The 22,567-nt window shown below is 33.5% G+C and overlaps 1 protein-coding gene across 1 annotated transcript in view; it reads left to right on the top strand.

Annotated features, from left to right (window-relative positions):
• The window catches only part of CHD1 (chromodomain helicase DNA binding protein 1), a 70,070-nt gene that overhangs the window by 13,871 nt on the left and 33,632 nt on the right, over positions 1-22,567 (top strand). The window contains exons 2-14 of the mRNA XM_044916666.1: positions 9,089-9,290; positions 10,699-10,806; positions 11,584-11,648; positions 13,594-13,743; positions 13,884-14,155; positions 15,503-15,728; positions 16,348-16,448; positions 16,675-16,853; positions 17,727-17,854; positions 18,296-18,512; positions 19,156-19,245; positions 20,269-20,459; positions 21,175-21,363. Of these exons, the coding sequence (XP_044772601.1) occupies positions 9,089-9,290; positions 10,699-10,806; positions 11,584-11,648; positions 13,594-13,743; positions 13,884-14,155; positions 15,503-15,728; positions 16,348-16,448; positions 16,675-16,853; positions 17,727-17,854; positions 18,296-18,512; positions 19,156-19,245; positions 20,269-20,459; positions 21,175-21,363 (2,118 nt within the window). The remainder of the gene's footprint in view (positions 1-9,088; positions 9,291-10,698; positions 10,807-11,583; positions 11,649-13,593; positions 13,744-13,883; positions 14,156-15,502; positions 15,729-16,347; positions 16,449-16,674; positions 16,854-17,726; positions 17,855-18,295; positions 18,513-19,155; positions 19,246-20,268; positions 20,460-21,174; positions 21,364-22,567) is intronic.

Raw genomic sequence — 22,567 nt, 5'->3', positions numbered from 1 at the left:
TCAAGGACACTTTTTGTTGTTGTAAAGATAAATTAGAATATAGTTATGAAGATATTTTGAAATCTATGAAGAGCTATTAAATTCTGTCTAGAGTAAAATGAGAGAAAGGGCCATAAGAACCAAGCAGATAACATAAATGAATGAAGCTGTCTGGGTATAAGATACTTGTTTGGGGGAGGTGACTAGTGAAGATCATACAGAGATTTGGTGATTATATGCATCATTGTAAGGAACCAGTGCTACTTGGATATAGATAATTGTGACCATGTGGGGAATAGACCTAGTATTTAGTGTTCTACATATTCTGATTCTTCAAAATTATTTTCCCCATAACAATTTTAAATTAGGTGACTTAGAGAAAGAAAAAAAAGCAAAAGAAGAAGATTGGAGGTAAAGAAACCAGGAGGAAAGAACAAGAAAATTGTGAAAGATGTAGGCTTAATGATATTTTTTAATAAAAAAGAGAGGTGGTAGTTTTAACTGTTTATTAATTCACATGTTTTTAGAGTCAGAGTTCTAGAGGGTAGAGACAGATTTAAGTAATAACACTCCTATAATACAACTAGCTTATGTTAAAACATGTACTAATAAGTGCCATGCACCCTGCTAGGTATCTTATGTAACCTGTGGAGATCTAGAAAAACTCAATTGGAGATGTGAAGGATGAATAGAGGAGGAGTACTAGTGAAGAGTACAGAAAAGTTGCAAAAATAGTACCAAGAAATTCTTTGTATATCTTTTGCCCAGATTCACTAATTTTTAACTTTTTGCCTTTATACGTATATTATCTATATACATGATACATTTGTAATACATATTTATTTTTCCTGCGTTTTTTAAGAGCATGTTACAAAAATGATGCCCCTTTAGGCATTGATACTTCAGTATATATTTTCTAAGAGCAAAGGTACTCCTTTACAGAAGCCATGTATAGTTATTAAATTCAGGAAAATTTACATTGATATAATACTTTAATCTTTAGTCATTATTCCAGTTTAGCCAATCGTCCTAATCATTTTTCAGTACAGGGTCCAGTCTAAAATCACATACTGCATTTGGCTGTCATGTCTCTTTAATTTTCTTTAATCTGGAACACTTCCTCTTTGTTTTTATGACATTAGCATTTTGAAGATGATAGGCTAGTTATTTTACAGAATATATTTCTCAGTTTGGGCTTGTCTTATGTTCACTTATGATTAGATCTAAGTTATGCATTGCCTACCATATGCACCTCTGGCTGGAGTACTGTGTAAGTGGTGATACATCTTTCTCAAAGGTATATCTGGAGGCTCATGTTGTCTTCCTGTCCCAATGATGATGTTGTGATCATCAGGACAAGGTGGTATCTGGTTTTTCAACTAGTTTCAGATTTATCTGTTACACTAAAAAGCAATTTCTGAGAAGTTACCTTGAGACTGTGCAAGTTTCTACTCATCAGACTCTCCTTAGATTTAGCATGTCTTGATGATTCTTGCCCAAATCAGTATTTTCTATAATGATTGCAAAATGGTAATTTTCTAACACTACTCTCCTGGTCACATTAATCATTTGGCATTCAGAGCCCTATCAGAGCCCTCCCCTGTCTTTCTGCCTGTCTATCTACCTACCTGCTTATCGTCAGCATGGACTCAAGGATTCCTATTTTATTTACTGGATAATAACCTTCTTTTTTTTTTTTTTTTAAAGATTTTATTTATTTATTTGACAGAGAGAGACACAGCAAGAGAGGGAACATAAGCAGGGAGAGTGGGAGAGGGAGAAGCAGGCTTCCTGCCGAGCAGAGAGCCCAATGCGGGGCTCGATCCCAGGACCCTGGGATCATGACCCGAGCTGAAGGCAGACGCTTAACGACTGAGCCACCCAGGCGCCCCGGATAATAACCTTCTTATGGTCTGTTTTGATGCTCAGGTCAGATGTGGCCAATGAAAGCTTCCTCAGGTTGGCTCCTGTGTTCTGTTGTGGTTTTTTCTCCTGTTCTTTTGACATGCCCCCATTTTTACTTTTCCTTCCTTCCTTTCCAAGTATTTTGCTTTTTGGCATAGCAAGATAGTTTAGGTTCATCTTTTATTTTCCTGTTCCTAGAATCTGCCATTTCTTTTTTTTTTTTTTTTTTTAAGATTTTATTTATTTATTTGAGAGAGGGGGAGAAGCAGGCTTCCCACTAAGCAGGGAGCTTGATGTGGAGCTCCATCCTAGGACTCTGGGATCATTCCCTGAGCTGAAGGTAGACACCTAACTGACTGAACCACCCAGGTACCCCTAGAATCTGCCATTTCTGAAAGGACTCTCAGTTCATGTAAGTGTGGAATAGTACATAGCTATCAGGATCTGGGCTCTATGTGATTATAAATTTAACACTTCAAAGCGGCTATTTTTACATTAGTTGATAAATAGCAAATCAGAAGATACGCTGCCATAAATACAAAAAGATATATGCAAAGGCCATCTTTTTGTATCACTGTGGTATCACAGGAATGGAAGCAAAGCATGTTCATCATTGAGGGACAAGTTGAAACTGTGATGTATCTACAAAATGGAGTATGTGCAGTTGCATAAAGGAAGGGGGAACATATCTACTGCTGTGGGAATGATCTCCAGAATACTATATATATATAAAAAAATATGTAATAGTGTAAATATGTTAATGATTATGAAAGAGGAGATATAAACGTATATTCTTACTCATAATTTGCTTATATTGAAAAAAGGGAAAATAAATTTAAAACTTTAAAAAAAGTATAGGGGAGAGAGGACATAATGTAGAGGAGATAAGGATGCGTAGTGGATTTTGACTAACTTCTGTAAACTCAGGTTGGACCCAAGTAAATAATAAAGCAAGATTAAATTGAGATGAATAAAAAGCAGTCTCTAAAATGAAAAAAAAAGCAAATGACCGTGAGGAAACCAAATTGGTGGCTATATAGAAATAAATTATTTCAGTTGACTTTAAAACTAATTTGCTTCTAGTAGTATTCCTGAAGGACAAAAAGAATTGTAAAGAAATCTTGACATTTAGTAATCATATTGTTAATAATATAGGTATTATTTTGGAACTATTACATATAATCTAAGATAGGCAGTAATTTTGTTAATGTCATTTGGAACCAAAAAACTCAACCCAAGTGATATTATAAAATAGAAATAAAAACCCTGCAAATTTAAATTGGAAATGCTAGTATAAATTCTTAATGTATTGTCTCTAAAAGTATTTATCCTAGGTCATTCCATTAAAAAGTCTTTTTTTTTTTTAAAGATATTATTTATTTGTCAGAGAGAGTGCGCGTGTGTGCACAAGAGGGGGAGTGGCAGGCAGAGGGAGAAGCAGGCTCCCCGCTGAGCAAGGAGTCTGATGTGGGACTCTATCCCAGGACCCTGGGATTATGACCTGAGCTGAAGGCAGACACTTAATTGACTGGGCCACCCAGGCGCCCCTAAAAACAAAAGTAAAAACAGCGACCAATCCTGTACTTAGAGGCTCACTTAGTACTCAGATTGTAATTTAAATTCTAATCTAAACAGAAGCAGGGCTTTTTGATGAAATGTCTGAGTTACATTCTGAAACAAGAAATATACAAGATGAGCCTGGTTCTTCTTGTCAGACCAGAAAGTGAGGAAGCTATCAAAGACTGAGTTCTTGTCAAAAGGACTCAGGAACTAATAAAGGGTTTCCTGTTGGCTAAAGATGGGACAATTTGAAAATCAACAATGATACAGTGGATTAAAATTCATCACATAATTCAAATCCATGAGTTCATGAGACATAAAAATTATTGGCCGACTTTGAAAGGATGCATTTAACTTTCAAAACTGACAAGGAAAAGAAATGAAAATGGCTTTCATGTATGAACTGTACCTTAAGGTTAACAAATATGAAAGTTTCTCATTATAAAAGTTTTCCACCTGTTAATGAAGAAATTATATAATGGGTAAATAAAGCAAGATACAGCACCATTTTACTGCCTCTAAATAAATAGGTGATAAAGCCATCATGATCAATAGCTGCTAAAAACATTAGATAGAGAGCTTATAGGGAACTGCAATGAACAGATAAGGCTGAAAATGCCATAACGTAACCTTAACCTCACTCAAAAAGAGACAACCAAACTTAAGTTTCTTCTGATAGAAGTCCACAACAACTGAAAAAATAGTCTTGCTAAGAAAAGCTGAATTTTAATCTGAGTCTCTTGATCCAAGAATTTACAAGAACTATAAAGGCCAGAAAAATATGTTAATACCACAGGGTTACAGTAAGTGAAATCTGAAAAAGCAGAAAAAACTACCTAATTTCTTTCACAAAATAAATTGCAAGAGGAAACAAAGAGGAAAAGGGAACTGTCAAATTAATGAAGGAGACTTAGAGAAAAACAAATACCATATGATTTCACTCATATGTGGAATTTAAGGAAATAAATGAACAAAGGATAAAAGGCAAACCAAGAAACAGAATTTTAACAGAGAACAAACTGATGGTTACCATAAGTGGGGTGGGTGTGGGGATCGGTTAAATAGGTGATGGGGATTAAGGAGTTGCACTTGTTGTGATGAGTACCTGGTGGGGATGTTTGGAAGTGTTGAATCTCTATATTGTACACTTGAAACTAATATCATGCTGTATGTTAAGTAACTGGAATTTAAATAAATAAGATGAAAGAGACTTAAAAAAATATAATTCAAGGGCAGTATGTGAACCTTATTTGGATTCCTATTCAGTCAGTCCAGGAAACGAAATCGTGTGACTTAATGTTTAATTTCATATTAAAATGATTTCATATTAAAATTCAGGAGTAAGTGGTACTTTAAAGATATGATACTGGTATTGTGGTATTTAAAAATAGTGTTGGTTTCTTTTTATTTGTAGTACTTAAGTATTTATGGATAAAATTTTAAAATGCCTGAGATTGTGTGTGTTTGGGAAGCTGGATTAGTTGAAACAAGGTTGGTAAGAGTTGATAATTATAAGGTGGGTTTTTAGATATATGGTAATTCATTATATTGCTCTTTTGTTTATATTTGAAGTTGAATATAAAAACAAGCCTGAAAAGAGACTTTAATTTGAATTGCTATTTTATTTTTTAAATGTATTCCTATTTAATTTACCCTCAGAAAACAATTTAATTTTATCAAAGTGCCCATCAACTTATGGCGGGTTTTGTTTTGTAAATTGAGAAAGGTAAGGAAAGGAATACAGTGTTTCTTTATTGTTAATGTGCTAGTGGGATTTAATATAATTAATAAGGGTAACTCTTAAGTAATCTCTTAAGTAACTTTGTTGTATAGAAGATCATTGTTATTGGTTTTTACCTAAATAAATAAAATGTTAGTTGGAGCTCAGCAATATTTCTTGTAGGCAGATTATATTTGTGAATTTTATACAAGAATTTGAAGCCATATATATCTTTGTTTATATGTACATCCATCCACCCATCAAAGATGCTCTTCATTTGGTGTTCATTATACAAAGGACAACAAGTAAAAATCCCAACACTCTAGAAACATATAGTAGAATATGAAAGGTAGGATACCAAAAACACCAAAGAAAACAATACTACAGTGTTCATTACATAGTGTACTCACAGCCAAGATAGTGGTATGTAATAGTGTTTTGGAAGTGCTGAGGAAGGATACCTAATTTAAGGTTGGATTGAGAATAATGGAGTTAGGAGAGAGTTTTGGAGAAATGCCTCTGAGATGAGGCTCAAGTAGGAATTACATAGTGGGGGAAAAAAAGAGAAGTACTTAAGCAAAAGCAGGAAGTGGAAAGAGAAACTGGCTCTCAGAATTCTAAGTAGTTTGCCATTGCTAGAACTAAGGATTTAAGTGGGAAACTGGCTGGAAATAGGCTGGCAAAGACAAATTCCTGAATGCCCTCATAGGTGTTTGCACTTTGTTATAGAAACACTGAAGACTTATAAAAGAAAGTTAGACCATGCCCAGATTTTTATTCTGGAAAGAGCATTTACAGCAGTGGGCTGAATTAATAAGGAGGTTTTTCAACAATTTTAGCTCAAAATTTTGTCTGAATATAGATTTTTTTTTCCTGAACCTGTGTGTTTTTCCTAAAATTTTTAGGATTTTCTTTTTAAAAAAATTATGTAAAACATTTACATGTTTTGAATCTGAGGACTCATTTCAAACCTTGTTCCCTCTACTCTTCCCTCTATCCCTCCTTCTGTAGAGAACCATTTTTTAAATTAATTGTTGGTGTATGCTGCCATTATTGCTATTTTTAAAATATAGGCAAGTTATGTATATTTTTCCCTTATACAAAAGAGGCATACTATAAAGATTGTTTTGTATCTTGTTTTTTTTGTTTTGTTTTTTACTTAACTATATTCTGGAGATTGTTCTGTGGCAGTATGTAAAATATTTCTTATTTAATCTTGTATATTCTTAATCTTACTAAGAACAGCTAAATAAAATACTTTATACTTCCAATACATAAGGTAAAGACATTCTATGATAGGTCTGTGCCATTAGAGTAGTCTAGATTCAGACTGTTTGCTTTAATCTCCAGCCAGAACTACGACAACCTAAAGAATATGAAGGGAAAGATTCCTCCTTTCCCTTAGAGTTTTGATTTATTAACAAAGACTTTTGACTAGCCATTCATCTGGAATGACTAATCAAGACATAATCAAGAATACAGGGATATGATAGCCCCCCCAAATTCAGTCATTCTTATCTACCTATTTTTCGAGTATCTGTTAAGCATCCTCACCTGTGTAAAGTTCTCTGTTTAGGTACTCTGGAAAAAAATAAATGATATCCTCAAAAAGCTTACAAGCAATTTTCCTTTTCTATCAGTCGCACTTTTTTCTTGGTTGTATATGCAGTGCTCCCCATTCACCTAGATCAGTTATCTTAAAAATAGCGCAGAACAACATTTATTGGTTGACATGACTATCTCTCCATACTGGGTTAGAGGTTTTGTTTTTTTTTTTTTTTAAAGATTTTTTTATTTTTTATTAGAGAGAGTACAAGCAGGGGGAGTGGCAGGCAGAGGGAGAGGGAGAAGCAGGCTCCCTGCTCAACAGGGAGCCCAATGTGGGGCTCGATCCCAGGACTCCGGGATCATGACCCGCGCCCAAGGCAGACGCTTAACCGTTTGAGCCACCCAGGCATCCCAGGTTAGAGGTTTTTTAATGGTAAGGATTTTGTATGCTCTTGGTCTTGCCCAGTGCCTAATACACAATACTGTCAGTGAAGTTTATTGAGTAAATGAAAGTGGATTAAAGGAGAAATAAAATTGGGTGCCTGGGTGGCTCAGTTGGTTAAGTGACTGCCTTCGGCTCAGGTCATGATCCTGGAGAACTGGGATCGAGTCCCACATCAGGCTCCCTGCTCAGCAGGGGGTCTGCTTCTCCCTCTGACCTTCCCCCCTCTCATGTGCTCTCTCTCTCTCTCATTCTGTCTCAAATAAATAAATAAAATCTTTAAAAAAAAAATAAAATTGTATGTCAGGAAAAATATCTTCTCTTAATATTCTTGCTGAAATTTCTCTGAAGGGACCGAAGTGAAATATGGTTAAGTGGGGTTTGTTTATTAGGAGGCACTGTGCTGTTTTTGGATCTCTGAACCATGTGACCAACAGTTAAAAATTGCGGCAGAAGTGATTGAGGGGTGCCTAGGTGGCTCATTTGGCTTTTGACTTTTGATTTTGGCTCAGGTCATGATCTCAGGGGCAAGAGATTGAGCCCCCAGTTGGGCTCCACGTTCAGCAGGGAGTCTGCTTAAAGATTTTCTTTCCCTTTTCCTCCGTTCCTCCTGTCACTTGCATGCACATGGTCTTTTTCTCTCTCTCTCTCTAAAATAAATAAATCTTTTAGAAAAGTGATCTTGGTATCATGGACTTTAAAAGGCAAATGTTCGCTGTTTCTGTGAATATTCTACTCGACTTTAAAAATATACATATGTTTGCATTTTAAGCATTTTAATTTATATCTAACTTTTGGAATCAGAAGTCTTCTTTCAAACTTTTATGTCTGTGTTTCCTTGTGAATACTAAACTCACTCTAGAAAAGGAAAAATTTTATAAATGAATTACTTTTAATAGTGCAGTCTATTTCCTTAGAGTAATACCTCCATCTGGTGGTATTTCTGAAAATTACAGCAGAGGACATGAAGCTTGAGTTTAGCTGTGTGTACATAAACTGCATTAACTGCTGTTTGTCAGAAAGCTAAGTGAAATTACATCAAAAGCTGAGTCAAATGTGTGTATAAAGAATTTAATGCCCCAGTTTTCAACAATTCAGATGTAAATACTATGTGAACAAATGACCTTGGGAATAATAGTAATTTACATAATCACCTGTTTAGGCCAGACCATTTCTAGGCTACTTTGGACTGAAAATTAGTAATGGGAAAAAAGGTGGTTTCTCAATGAACTGGTAATTGCTTTCACATGTGATATACAGAGGTTAGGAAGGATTGTGACAATTTACTATTATTTCAGATTTATTACTGTGGAACGTGATAGATTCAGTGATACTCTCAGCGGAGCTATTAGTAAATTGTGTGGGCTCAATCCTTAGGACCCCGGGATCATGACCTGAGCTAAAGGCAAACGCTTAACCAACTGAGCCACCCAGGCGCCCCTTTTCATAGCTTAATTTTAATAAATCACTTTTCCCCAGAATGGTAGAACACAGATATAATTTAAAGACAAGTAAAAACTACAATTTTTTTTCTACGTATGACTGGGAATTTTCAGCACATTAATCCTTTTCTTCACACAATTTCTACATTAGATTTCCTATAGTTAAATAGCCTTTTAAGGATAGCGACTATGGCTTCAATTTCTTGTTTTCCCAAGTTTCTAGCCCAGGATTCTGTGTTTGATAGATTTTGTTTCTTATTTTGGAGGAAGATTGTGATCTGATTGCTTATGTTTTCACCAAAACTGTACTAAATCTATCAAGTAAGTCATTTGTTATAGATTAACATTAATTCTTTTTTCTATTTGTTTGGCTATGGAATGTTGAAATGTGAAATAAACAAGGCTTAATGATCTGGGGATTTCTGCTGACTTTTAAGAAAAATTAAATTCCTAATAAATTTTGTTTGAAATCTGTTTATTTTCAAATTGTAGCCAGTCGGATGATGATTCTGGGTCAGCTTCAGGCTCAGGATCTGGTTCAAGTTCTGGAAGCAGTAGTGATGGAAGCAGTAGCCAGTCAGGTAGCAGTGACTCTGAATCTGGATCTGAATCGGGCAGTCAGTCAGAGTCTGAATCAGACACTTCCCGAGAAAACAAAGTCCAAGCAAAACCACCGAAAGTTGATGGAGCTGAGGTAATAAAGTATCCTGAAAGACAGATTTCTTGTACTACTACTTTGGGAAAATTTATAACATTGGTTTATAGCATTCTTAATCTAGCTTTTAGAAGACATTAATTTTAAACATTAAAATTTACTTTCTCAAACTTGGTAGTTAAATATCTGTGGACTTGATTGGCTTTGAGAAGAAGCAGTCAAGCAAGTACAAAACAAACACTTTCTGTTTTTGTTTTTGTTTTTAAAGATTTTATTTATTTATTTGACAGAGAGAGAGATAGCGAGAGCAGGAACACAAGCAGGGGGAGTGGGAGAGGGAGAAGCAGGCTTCCCGCCGAGCAGGGAGCCCGATGTGGGACTCGATCCCAGGACCCTGGGATCATGACCTGAGCCGAAGGCAGACGCTTAACGACTGAGCCACCCAGGCGCCCCAAACACTTTCTTTTTTTTTCTTTAAAGATTTTATTTATTTATTTGACAGAGAGAGACAGCGAGAGAGGGAACACAAGTAGGGGGAGTGGGAGAGGGAGAAGCAGGCTTCCCGCTGAGCCGGGAGCCCGATGCGGGGCTCGATCCCAGGACCCTGGGATCATGACCTGAGCCGAAGGCAGCCGCTTAACCGACTGAGCCACCCAGGGGCCCCCCAAACACTTTCTAAGGCAGAAACTGAGTTTCATAAATATTCATTGTCTCATGGATAAAAATTAAAGGCTTTGTGAGGTCTCTCTGTTAATCTTGAGTGTTTGATCTCTACTTTCAAGATCTTCAAAGGAGGTACTTTATTGCTAATAGCAGGAGAATCTAATAGAACTTGCTTCCTTGAAGATACTTGGTAGAGTAGGCTAAGGGTCATCTGTTTGAAAAAAGCTAGTACAAGATTTACTAAAACCTATCTGTACCTCATAATGGAATACAGTAGTGTTACTTCGAGTACCAGTCATGATGAGATCTTTGGGCCAGAATGTACATCAACACACAGCTTCTGACATGGAGAAAATCTTACTGTCTAATAAATAAATAAATAAAAATAAAAGTCAGTTGAACTGAAACTATACTTAGTGACATAGTTGATTTGCATTCTGACTTAAGCTCTTCATCTTCACCTCACATCAATTAAAAAACCAGGCAACCAGTTTTCAAGTAGCACTGGTGTCACATATTGTCACTTTGTTTTTTGAAAATAATATTCAACACCAAAGAATATATTGATTAATATTGTTTATGAAACTCAGCACACCATAAATTTTTTATATGCAACTAAAGCTCAGTTTTATTTTAATTGCCATAATATTGTATTACACGTAATGTGAGTACAGAAAAGTGTCTTAACTTAGTATTTGGAGGCAGTGATAATGCTGTCCAGTAAATTAACTTTTTTTCAGTTTTTTCAAGATTTCATCCTTCACTGGGTATATTTCTGTTGCAGTTTTGGAAATCTAGCCCTAGTATTCTGGCCGTTCAGAGATCTGCAATGCTCAAGAAGCAGCAGCAGCAGCAGCAGCAGCAGGCTTCATCTAATAGTGGATCAGAGGAGGTGAGTTTTCACTGAAAGTCGACATAATGCCCCTTTAACTGGGTGTAGGTATTTAAGAAATTATTACAAACAGTAAGTGTTTTGAAAGGATGAGGAAATAACTACATTTAAGTATATGTATCAAGAGCCTTCAAATATCAGTATGTTTTTATCCAATAATTCTACTTTTAGGGATTAATCCAAAATAAGCAACAGACGTGTGTACATTTGCTCATCACAGCAAAACTAGAAATAAACTGTGAATACTATGAAAATATACATAGACAAACGTGTCTATTAAATCAGTATAGATGAATAGCAAGTCACAACATCTTTTTAAAAGAATAGGCCATAGCTTTAAACAGTATAGTTCCTGTGCACACGTAAGTATACCAGCATGTGTGTTTGTGCAGAAGCATTCAGAAAGAACTATATCAAAAACTGTCTAATGGGGCAGAAAAATATTAAATCAAAATTTGAACATACAAATAATTACAATTCCTTTTTGAGGCCATACTGGGCAACAATAATGGTTTCTAGAGATGGTAGATTTGAAGGTGTTATACAAAATGCTGACATTGTGATACTTACCTGATGTCAGTGGCTATGTTACGAATTTGTAATAGAGATGTTACTAATTATGTGCTAATAGTATAAATATAACAACATGGGAACAAAGCTTTATAGTTAGCATTATTAGCAAAGTGAATGTCAAATAGTATGACAAGCAAAAATTTGATACCATGGTCAAATTCTAATCATTAATAACATTAGCTTTGTTTTTTTTCTTCTTTGTAGGATTCCTCCAGCAGTGAAGATTCTGATGACTCATCGAATGAGGTCAAAAGGAAAAAGCATAAAGAGTATGTCATGTTGTCCAACCGATCACTTTCATAGCAGGAATACCTTATTGATGTTGTGTTACTTTTTTTATGAAAAACTGTCAAAAGTAGACTTTTGTAAAGTCTTGGTTCATGGTATCTTATTAGGTTAATTAAACTATTAATCTTTAGCATTTATCTTTCTGTGAGGACTTGAGGTTTTTGTGCCACTTGTTTATCTTCTCTAACCCCTCTCTCCTATGTATTTTTAAACTCCAGAGATGTAGTTGGTCATAATATCAGAAAATCTTAATAACTTGGGAAAACTATGTGGAAGTGTAGGGACCAGTGGAATTTTGGGTATTTCTGTTAATTTATGTTAATAGCTATCTTACTGTTCATTTGCACATGAAATGCGCTTTCCCCGTAGAACTCATTTAGAAATTCAATATAATTTCCTAAACATCTTGACCCAGAAGGTGTTTAAGGGAACTTCAGATTCTCAGTTCAGTTATTTAGATGGTCTGAGTTTTTTTCTGTCTCATTTTGTCAAAAATATCATTCCATTGTCTTAGGTCTTATTTTTCTACTTGTCTTGGATATTCTGCAGTTTCACTTTGGTGTGTCTAGCTTTGGATTTGTTACTTATTTATTACACTTTATTCACTCATTTTATATATCTTTAATGTGAAGATTCCTATTTTCTGGACATTTTCTTATCCTATAAATTTCTCTGGTGGTACTACTATTAATATATATCAGTCATATTGGATTATATCTATTATATATACTAATGGATCATCCATCTTCATAAATCTTACTGTATCATGTTTTTTATCCCTTTATTTCTATGCTACCTTATGGCTAATTTCCTCAGATATGTCTTCTAGTTTATGAATTACATTTTCAACTACTATGTCTCATCAGCTCTATAAACTCTTCCACTGAGTTAGTAATTTGTAAACTTAGCAGAGGTGCAGCCAAATAATATTTTTAAAAAAATCTAGTGATTTGGGTGATGGGTGGGCTTGGTTAGATATAAAAATCATTATAATTTGTATTATAAAAAATACGAATTGGAGATACTTTTACATATTCTATCTACTGCTACTTCTAATGTGCAAACTCTAAAAAGATCTCAAGATAAAAAAGAAATTGCTTCTCATGTTTTTATCATAAACCAGATTTTAGCATATGTGCGTGCTTATGTAACTCTTGACATAGTTATAATTGACACAAGAGATACAGAGGAATGGAGTAGAAGCAGTAGCTGTGAGAGAGAGGGTATGGCGTATATATAAGAATCTAATACGTATCTTCCATTTGAAGTTTATATTATAGCAGAATATTAACATGTGCATTCATGCAGTAATTTTTCTCTACATGTGTATTAGAATTAAGTAGACCCCAAGTAGACTAAAAATAGCAATAAAGGTAAGGTAATCATTGACTGTTGCTTAAAATGGACTGATTTTTTTTAAATACATTTTTCTATACTGTATTTTAAGCTTCTTAATGAACATGTACAGTACTTTAAAAATCAGTTTTTAAACTGATGTGTGTATTTTTTTTAAAAATCACAGTCTCCAGAAAATTGAAGTGAAAGGGATTAGAATCTTTTTTTTTTTTTGAGATGGCAAGTATAATTCTACAAGATTTTCAAAATTAACCCTGTGATTCTTTAAATAGCATACTATGTTTTCATCCACAGTGCTAATCAGAGTAACAATTCCTTATTTGCCATTCATTGAGGTATAACTAAATGATTAACAAAACTCTGGCATTATAGCAGAAATCTGTGAAGAATATTTTCTAGCATTTTTTTTTACTCTACTCACATTTTAATGTGTTGGTGTGGGTAAAAGCAACAATTTTTTTTATAGTAACTGAAATGTAGTTCAGTTTGATTTTTTTTTTGTACTTTTACCAGAGATAAAATTTGCTATACAATGTAAGGATAAACATACTTTATATATTCTATGTACAGTGAAGATTGGCAAATGTCTGGGTCAGGATCTCCATCTCAATCTGGTTCAGATTCAGAATCTGAAGAAGAAAGAGATAAAAGCAGTTGTGATGAAACAGAATCTGATTATGAGCCAAAAAACAAAGTTAAAAGCAGAAAACCTCAAAATAGGTGAGTATAGTATGTTCTCAATTTGACACTGAAAATTGTTGGTTACAGAAGGTATTCTTTTTGTATATAGTGTCTTGGGTCTTGTTTTCTATGCTAGTGTTTCTATAAAACACCTCTATCCCTTGGTCTTCCCTACCTAGATCTAAGGCAAAAAATGGGAAGAAAATTCTTGGACAAAAAAAGAGACAGATTGATTCATCTGAGGAGGAAGATGATGAAGAAGATTATGATAATGATAAAAGAAGTTCTCGTCGCCAAGCAACTGTCAATGTTAGCTATAAAGAAGATGAAGAAATGAAAACAGATTCTGATGATCTACTGGAAGTCTGTGGGGAGGATGTTCCTCAACCTGAGGAAGAGGAATTTGAAACAATAGAACGTTTTATGGATTGTCGGATTGGGAGAAAAGGAGGTATTTTCTTAAAAAACATATTTATTGTTTGGTTGTTTCAGTAATATTTACTAAAGTGAAGTATTTCTTGAAGTTATTTCCGTTTTGAAAGTGAAGAGGGTGGCTTTTCATCTGTTATACTTATTTGTTATAAAATATACTTTGTTTCGCCTGAGTTTTCTTCCCACAGAATAATCCACTTAACCTCACTTCATTGATTACAGATAATTAGAAAAATTTTTAATCTACGTATTTGAGCTTTTCAGTTGTCATGCCTAAATAATGGTTGTTATTTAGGTACTTTCAATTTCACAAATAGTTTGGTTATTTTTAAATGTTTTTTCTTTCATCTCAAATTAGTTATCTTCACATGCATTTTTTTGTTTTGTTTTATTGACATATGACATACAATGTATAAATTTAAGGTGAACAGCATGACTTACATATATTACAAAATGATTACCACAGTAAGTTTAGTTTATATTTATCCATCATCTCATATAGATAGAATAAGAAGAAGAAAAAGAGGAAAGTTTTTTTCCTTATGATAACTTTTAAAATCTACTCTCTGAGTAGCTTTCAAATATACTGCACAGCAGTGTTGACTATGGTCATTATGTTGTACGTTACCTCCCCAGTACTTATTTATCTTACACCTGGAAGTCTGTATACATCTACATTATTACCCCCCACACACATCTGCCAGCTGCCTCGGGTAACTACAGATCTGATTTCTTTTCCTATGAGCTTTTCCTTTGTTTGTTTTGGATTCCATATGTAAGTGAGGTCATATGGTATTTGTCCTTCTCTGTCTCACTTATTTCACTTAGTGTAATACCCTCAGTGTTCATCCACATTGTTGCAAATGGCAGGATTTCCTTCTTTTTGTGGCTAAATAGTATTCCATTATATATGTGAATCACATTTTCTTTATCTGTTGATGGGATACTTAGGTTGTTTCCATGTCTTGGCTGTTGTAAATAATTCTGCATTGAACACGAGGGTACACATATCTCCAACATAATTTTGGAGTTTTTAAAGGTGATTTTTCATCATTTTATTTCCAGTTATCAGGCATCCAGTCATCGGTTATTATAAATTACTGTATGATCTTAGGTGTGCCACTGTCTTTTGACTTCGTTTTTTCTAATTTTAAAACTGAGGGAATTAAATTAGATAATTTTTCCATTCTAAAATTTGGAGTTTCTTTTATGTATGTATAATACAATTTTCCTTAAATTCTTGTACCCTGATTCTTTACTTATTTAAAAGTACATATATTTTTCTCTTCATATTCTTGAATTTTTGAGTTGAAGGAAACAATCTTATAGCAGAATTACATGGAATGTATTGTGTTTTCTTTTTCAGCTACTGGTGCTACTACAACCATCTATGCAGTTGAAGCAGATGGTGACCCAAATGCAGGATTTGAAAAAAACAAGGAACCAGGCGAGATCCAATATTTAATTAAATGGAAAGGATGGTCCCATATTCACAATACTTGGGAGACAGAAGAAACCCTTAAGCAGCAGAATGTTAGAGGAATGAAAAAATTGGATAATTATAAGAAAAAAGATCAGGAAACAAAAAGATGGTAAATACGTTTTATATTACATTTAATTTTTTAACAGTTCAAAGATGATTACTAAGCTTTTTGTTAATAAGGAATACATAGTCAAGAGTCCAATAACCTAAGAGGAGCCCTGGGTGGCTCAGTCGGTTAAACATCTGCCTTCAGTTCAGGGCATCATCCCATAGTCCTTGGATCGAGCCCCACATCAGGCTCCCTGCTCAGAGGGGAGCCTGCTTCTCCCTCTCCCACTCCCCCTGCTTGTGTTCACTCTCTCGCGGTGTCTCTCTCTGTCAAATAAATAAACAAAATCTTTAAAAAAATAAAAGAGAATCCAATAACCTAAAATAACTATTTATACTCTTAAATTGTATTTGAAGGTAAAACTTTTTGGAAATAGCCATATCTAAACTTCTCCTTAATAATAGTCATGTAGAATGTCATCTCATAAATTATAAATTATACATTTTTTTAAATTGAAAATTAATGGTGCTTCACTTTATTTCTATTTCAGTTTCTTCATTATTCAGCTGACTCACATGATAAGTGGCAAATGGGAGATTTTGTGCTACAGATAGTATTTGGGGGAATGGTTATTTAGGGGAGATTTTGAAGTCTTATTTCTGGATTAATAATCTTTCAGGTTGAAAAATGCTTCTCCAGAAGATGTGGAATATTATAATTGCCAGCAAGAGCTCACAGATGATCTACATAAACAGTATCAAATAGTGGAACGAATAATTGGTTAGTAATAAATGATTCTCACTAAAGTTTTATCTTTCCATTTCGATCTGAGAAAAATTTAAATGTATTGCTTATACATCAAATACAGTAGTTTAGTCTTACTGTCATAGGGTATTGTAAACCAGATGACTAATTTTTGCTTGTGTAGTTTTTTTTTACCAAACATTAGTCCTTGGATAAGATTCAATGTGAAAATAAATAAATAAATATCTGATTTATCTCACAGCTCATTCCAATCAGAAGTCAGCAGCTGGTTATCCTGATTATTATTGCAAATGGCAGGGCCTTCCATACTCAGAGTGCAGCTGGGAGGATGGAGCTCTAATTTCCAAAAAGTTTCAAGCATGCATAGATGAGTATTTTAGCAGGAATCAGTCAAAAACCACTCCTTTTAAAGACTGCAAAGTGAGTATTGTTGGAAATTTTTAATTAATGAAAATAGTATTTACACATCATAAATACTACAAGCCCAAATAGAGAGTTGGATCTTGATTTCAGGTAGACTAAGAGAGAGAACTGCTTGGTTGATAGGTCTTAGGGGAGAAGGTGTTCCGGTGATTGCCATGCGGTCTTAATGTGGTGCTGTCTTTTAGCCTTGGTAAGTGGAACTGTCAGGAAGATGATAAATTGGTGGTTGTAGTTGTGAGGAGTGTCTTGGGGAGAACAAATAGGGGAAATTACCTGGAAAATAGATATATATGCTTGCTTTAAAAGGTAGTGAATATTTTCTTTGAAGGTAGGAAAGAAAAGAGGGATGTACCCATAAGAAAAGAAATGGTACTTAGGACTACCTTGCCTAATATAAGATCTTTTTACTTAGAGACATTATCAGCAGTAGTTTTGAGGGTCTATGTACTATTAGAATTTGTTTTCTTACTATAAGACTGAATTAAACTGATAATGGTAATTTAGAAATCAGAAAGTTAAGCCAGTTGTATGGTTTATTTCTAGGTCAGGGCTGCACTAGCAGTTAAATGAATGAATTTAACATAGCTCTTGCTTCTGAACTGTGTAAGACTCAAGTATTTCAGCAGGAACTTACTTATTTCTATCATTTTTTGTCCAAAAAAGAGGGCAAAATATTTCACTGTACGATGTTGTTACAGTAAGAGAAAACAGTCTTCTTTGAATGAATCCTGAGATATATTTTGAGTCATGGAATTTCTGAGCTTGAAAATTTGAGATAAAATTTCAAAATTTATGGTAAAATCTGAGATTTTGATCTTTTAAGATTCTCACATTTGATAGTTCTTCTTATTACATTTATTTCTACTAAAGGTATTAAAACAAAGGCCAAGATTTGTAGCCCTAAAGAAGCAGCCATCCTATATTGGAGGACATGAGAGTTTAGAATTAAGAGATTATCAACTGAATGGTTTAAATTGGCTTGCTCACTCTTGGTGCAAGTGAGTATATTTTGAATTGTCTGTTTAATTTGAGGGCATACTAATTTTACAAATACAGGATTTGGAAAAGATTTCCACCAATATCAAGGATGAAGACTGGTATTTATATGCAGGCTTTTGAATTTCCTTAGTATATAGTAATATTTATTACATACTAAGAAGAAAATCCAGGGGAGTTTGAGTTTAACCTTAATTGCTGCACTACTTCATATTACTGTTACTCTTTAAGCTTCCTTTGGACTAAAATGATAAACTTTGTCTACTTTTTTTATACTATTACAGAGGCCTTTACATTTATTATTTATAGCTAATAAAAGTGGTATATTGTTTGTATACCTTTCAGATTAATTTTAACTTTAAATTTGTATATGGGTTATGTAAAAAGGTTTCTTTATAAATTTGAATCTATTGCATACATAATTGTTGTTTTTAATTTTGTAGAGGAAATAGTTGCATACTTGCTGATGAAATGGGCCTTGGAAAAACAATACAGACGATCTCATTTCTGAACTATTTATTTCATGAACATCAATTATATGGACCTTTTCTGTTAGTAGTACCACTTTCCACTCTTACTTCCTGGCAAAGGGAAATTCAGACATGGGCTTCTCAAATGAATGCTGTGGTTTATTTAGGTGACATTAACAGCAGAAATATGGTAAGTTGTTTCTCCACACATTTAAAAATCTAGACATACTTGTCTTTATAGTCTTAGTTTCTAGTATAAAACTTGCCACAGAGTACTCAATACATATTTAATTGGCTGTAATAAAAGGCAGTTTTCATCTGAGTGTTACTTTATGTAATATATATTTTTTCTAAGTTCTTATGGAGAATTTCAAATATACATGAAAACAGAAGACTATAATAAACCTCTGTGTGCCCATCTCCAGCTTCACAGTTCTAATGCTTTGCTGGTTTTGTTTCATCTGTACCTCTACAGAGTGCTTTCCTCCCAAATACTGTGAAGCAGACCCAGACATCATATTTCATCCATAAATGCTATGTTATAAATGAATTAATCACTTATGTTTTGTTAAATATGAACTTCCTTCAGTAGAAAGTGTGTATTTAAAAATGTGTCTGCTTTATTTTTATAGGTTTTGGTATGCTGTGGTATTTATATTTTATTTATAAGTAAGATGAGTGTAGCTTGTTGGACTGTGTTAAGAATTAAAATGATTTTATTATATAAACATAGATTTTTTGTGTATTTTGGAGGGATTTTTTTTTAGATATTCAAATAAAAGTATACTTTTCTTAATGTTTGTCTTAAAATTATCTTTAAAATTTCTTGATAGATAAGAACTCATGAATGGATGCATCCCCAGACCAAACGGTTAAAATTTAATATACTTTTAACAACTTACGAAATTTTATTGAAGGATAAGGTGTGTATTACCTATGCTTTTCTGTTTGGTGTATATCCATTTTTCCTTTACCATATATTGTGGATAGGGTGAGAAGATAAATCATGGATCAGCAAACTACATCCTGAGGGTCAAATCTGGCTTGTTTTTTATGACTTTTGAACTAAGAATGGTCTTTACATTTTTAGATGGTGTAAAAACAAAGAGTATGTGACAGACCATCACACATTTGTCTGCAAGAAGCTAAAATACTTACCATCTGGGTCTTTACAGGAAAAGTTTGCCAACTATTGACTTATATAAAGCTAGTTTGGTATAGTGTGTTGATTTGTAAGATCTTTAAAGAGGAGGAAAGTACCTAAAAGAATTAAGCTACCCCTGGGTGAAGCACTAAGCTAAATGCTTTATAGATGTTGTTTATTTAGTTCTTTATAGTTCATATCTCAAGTAATTCCCATCTATTTTATAAGATATTGCTATTTCTGCTTTATTGGAAAGAAAAATCCAGTGTCAAAAGAGGTTAATGTTCTTGTCTCCTAGGTCATACAACCATTAAATAGCAGAATGAGGCCTGTCTCTGTTTTAAGTCAGAGACCCACATTTATATATTAGAGATCCACAGTTCATAAAAATCATATGGTGAATTATTTCTACACTTGGAATAAGACGCTTCCAAATTTATATCATATTTTCTCTAAATTGACATTAGAGGCTTCTGCTGGCCTTAAGCTAAAAATCTGTGAAAAATTTTAAATACTATTTTAATGATACTGTTGTATTTCTTTTTCCTTTTTTTGAATGTGTAAGCTAGTAAAAATTTTCATTTGCTTTTCTCTGTTTTCCAGTGGGTGAATTAGTCATGCAAGGAGCTTTGTTTTGCATGTTGAGTTACTTTATTTGAGGATTTCAATAAATCTTGAAATAATATATAATTTTTATTTGAAAAAAGACAAGTTTGCTTTTAATTTTACTTTGCCTCGGTTTATTAATTTGAATTTAATTTTTCTCTTAAAACATTAACTGTGTTTTTCTGTTCATTTTAAGGCATTCCTTGGAGGTCTGAATTGGGCATTTATAGGTGTAGATGAAGCACATCGATTAAAGAATGATGACTCTCTCCTGTATAAAACTTTAATAGACTTTAAGTCCAATCACCGTCTCCTTATTACTGGAACTCCTCTACAAAACTCCCTCAAAGAGCTCTGGTCTTTGCTACATTTCATTATGCCAGAAAAGTAAGATAAATTAGGATATACAGTTTTAATATTAGTTTCATATGTTAAGCTTAGCAGGAAAATAATTAGTGTAGGTAGTAAGGTCCGTAGAAGTTTTATTGTCCTAGAACATTAGACCACAGATTTTTAAGAAGGAAAATAAAAAAAGGAAATGGGATGCAACATTTCGTATTTCTAATATTTTAATTTTTCAGTTTTGTAAAGAAGTTTGAGTCATGTGTAATAAATTAAACAGTTGATTTTGCCCTTGTTCAAAATAATATTCATTTGAAAAACTGAAACAGTATCCTTCTTAGTATTTAATAGTAGCAATAACTACAATAATAAGGTCCTGGTAATCCCTTTTGAGGGAAACTAGACTAGATAAGGGTCATATAACTTGTTCAAGATGACAAACATTTTTTTTCAATAGATTCAGAATTTTAAAATTATATTCTTTGAGAAATATTTTAGTGATAATTCTGTATTTGAAAATACTTTAATTTTATTTAACATCTTTAGCTCAAAGAGAATCATAATTTTTGTAAAACAACTTATGTTTCACCTTTATATATATATAGGACATTTCTTGGGAAGGATAGTTCTTAGAAGTGACTAATATTAGCAGATCTTTTTTCCTGAAAGTCTATGTTTTGTTTATATATAACTACTCTCAAAAAACTCATATGCAATATGACTTTTTTCAGTGGTTCTTCCATTTTCTTAAACTTCTAAGGTTTTCTTCCTGGGAAGATTTTGAAGAAGAACATGGAAAAGGCAGAGAATATGGTTATGCAAGCCTCCACAAGGAGCTTGAGCCGTTTCTGTTACGCAGAGTTAAAAAAGATGTGGAAAAATCTCTTCCTGCCAAGGTTGAACAGATTTTAAGAATGGAAATGAGTGCTTTACAGAAACAGTATTACAAGTAAGCTGTAAACAGACCACATGTTCTGGATGTTTAATTCTAAATAACCCTCTGTAACGTCTCATCGAGGTGTCCCCCCACCCCACAATAGGTTTTTAGAGCAATAACAATTCTTGAATTTTAGAATAGGCTTATTCTATGGGTCTTGAAGCGAAGAGATATTGAATGGCATGTTCAAGATCATGGGTGACCTAAGACTTAATTGTGTTTGTCTATTTTATGCTCTGTTACCATATAGAGAGTTCTGTTAAGTGTTAATACTAAAGTGTTAGTGATACTAAGGCATTATTTCGTAGTTATGATAATTATATAATTGACAGAGGTAGAGGCCAGAAAAAGAAACTTAAAATTTTAGGCCCCCTGTTGAAGAATATTAATCATACTTTAAATTTATATGTAAGATCTATACAGTACTACTTCAAAGAATCAAAAGGTAGTATTTGTCCTAATAGTTATTTAAACATTTAATTGCATAAAATGCACTGCTACATGCATTTAGATTCTCAGAAACTTACTTTATGGTAACATCTGTAAAGTGCCATACATTAAAAGAAAATACATTTATTGCATGAATTTTAGGTTTGTATTGTGGAAAATTTCAAACATGTACAAAAAGAGGATGACATAATAAATTTCCAACACTTGGCTTTGTTTTCAACTCATAGCCAGTCTTATTTTATCTCTAGCCATTCCCACTTGCCCCACCTCCTATCATTTTGAGGCAAATCAGAGATAAAATTGTTTCAAGTCCCTTCCAAGATTAACCTTATAAAAAAGAAGAAAATAAAAGATGGTAGAAGACAAAGTATATTGTGGTGAGAGGAAATGTTACATAGTGATAAAATAACCACCTGTAATTTTTCTACAAGTTGCATATGTATTGTTTAATTGTAATTTAGAGAAGGCAGTGTGGGTAAACCAGGTATGCTCATGAGGTTTCTTATAGGTCTGTTTTGGTTGCCTAATGTAGTAAAATTTGTAGGAAGGTTAATATAGATGATAGCTGACCCATTTTTGAAGTAACTTTGGGGTAAAAATGATTAATACACTACACTCACTATGTTACATTAAGCCTTTACTGTATATAGCACAGATAACAAGTTATGTGTTGTGTTCTCATTAATTTTATGAATGAAGTTCATTAGTCTTGTGAATGAGGTTTGGTCCATTGTATTATCCAGTTGTAAACTTCATAATGGTGCAA

This window comes from Neomonachus schauinslandi, chromosome 7 (assembly GCF_002201575.2).
Source record: "Neomonachus schauinslandi chromosome 7, ASM220157v2, whole genome shotgun sequence".
NCBI lineage: Eukaryota > Metazoa > Chordata > Mammalia > Carnivora > Phocidae > Neomonachus > Neomonachus schauinslandi.
This window is presented reverse-complemented; position numbering and strand designations above follow the sequence as displayed.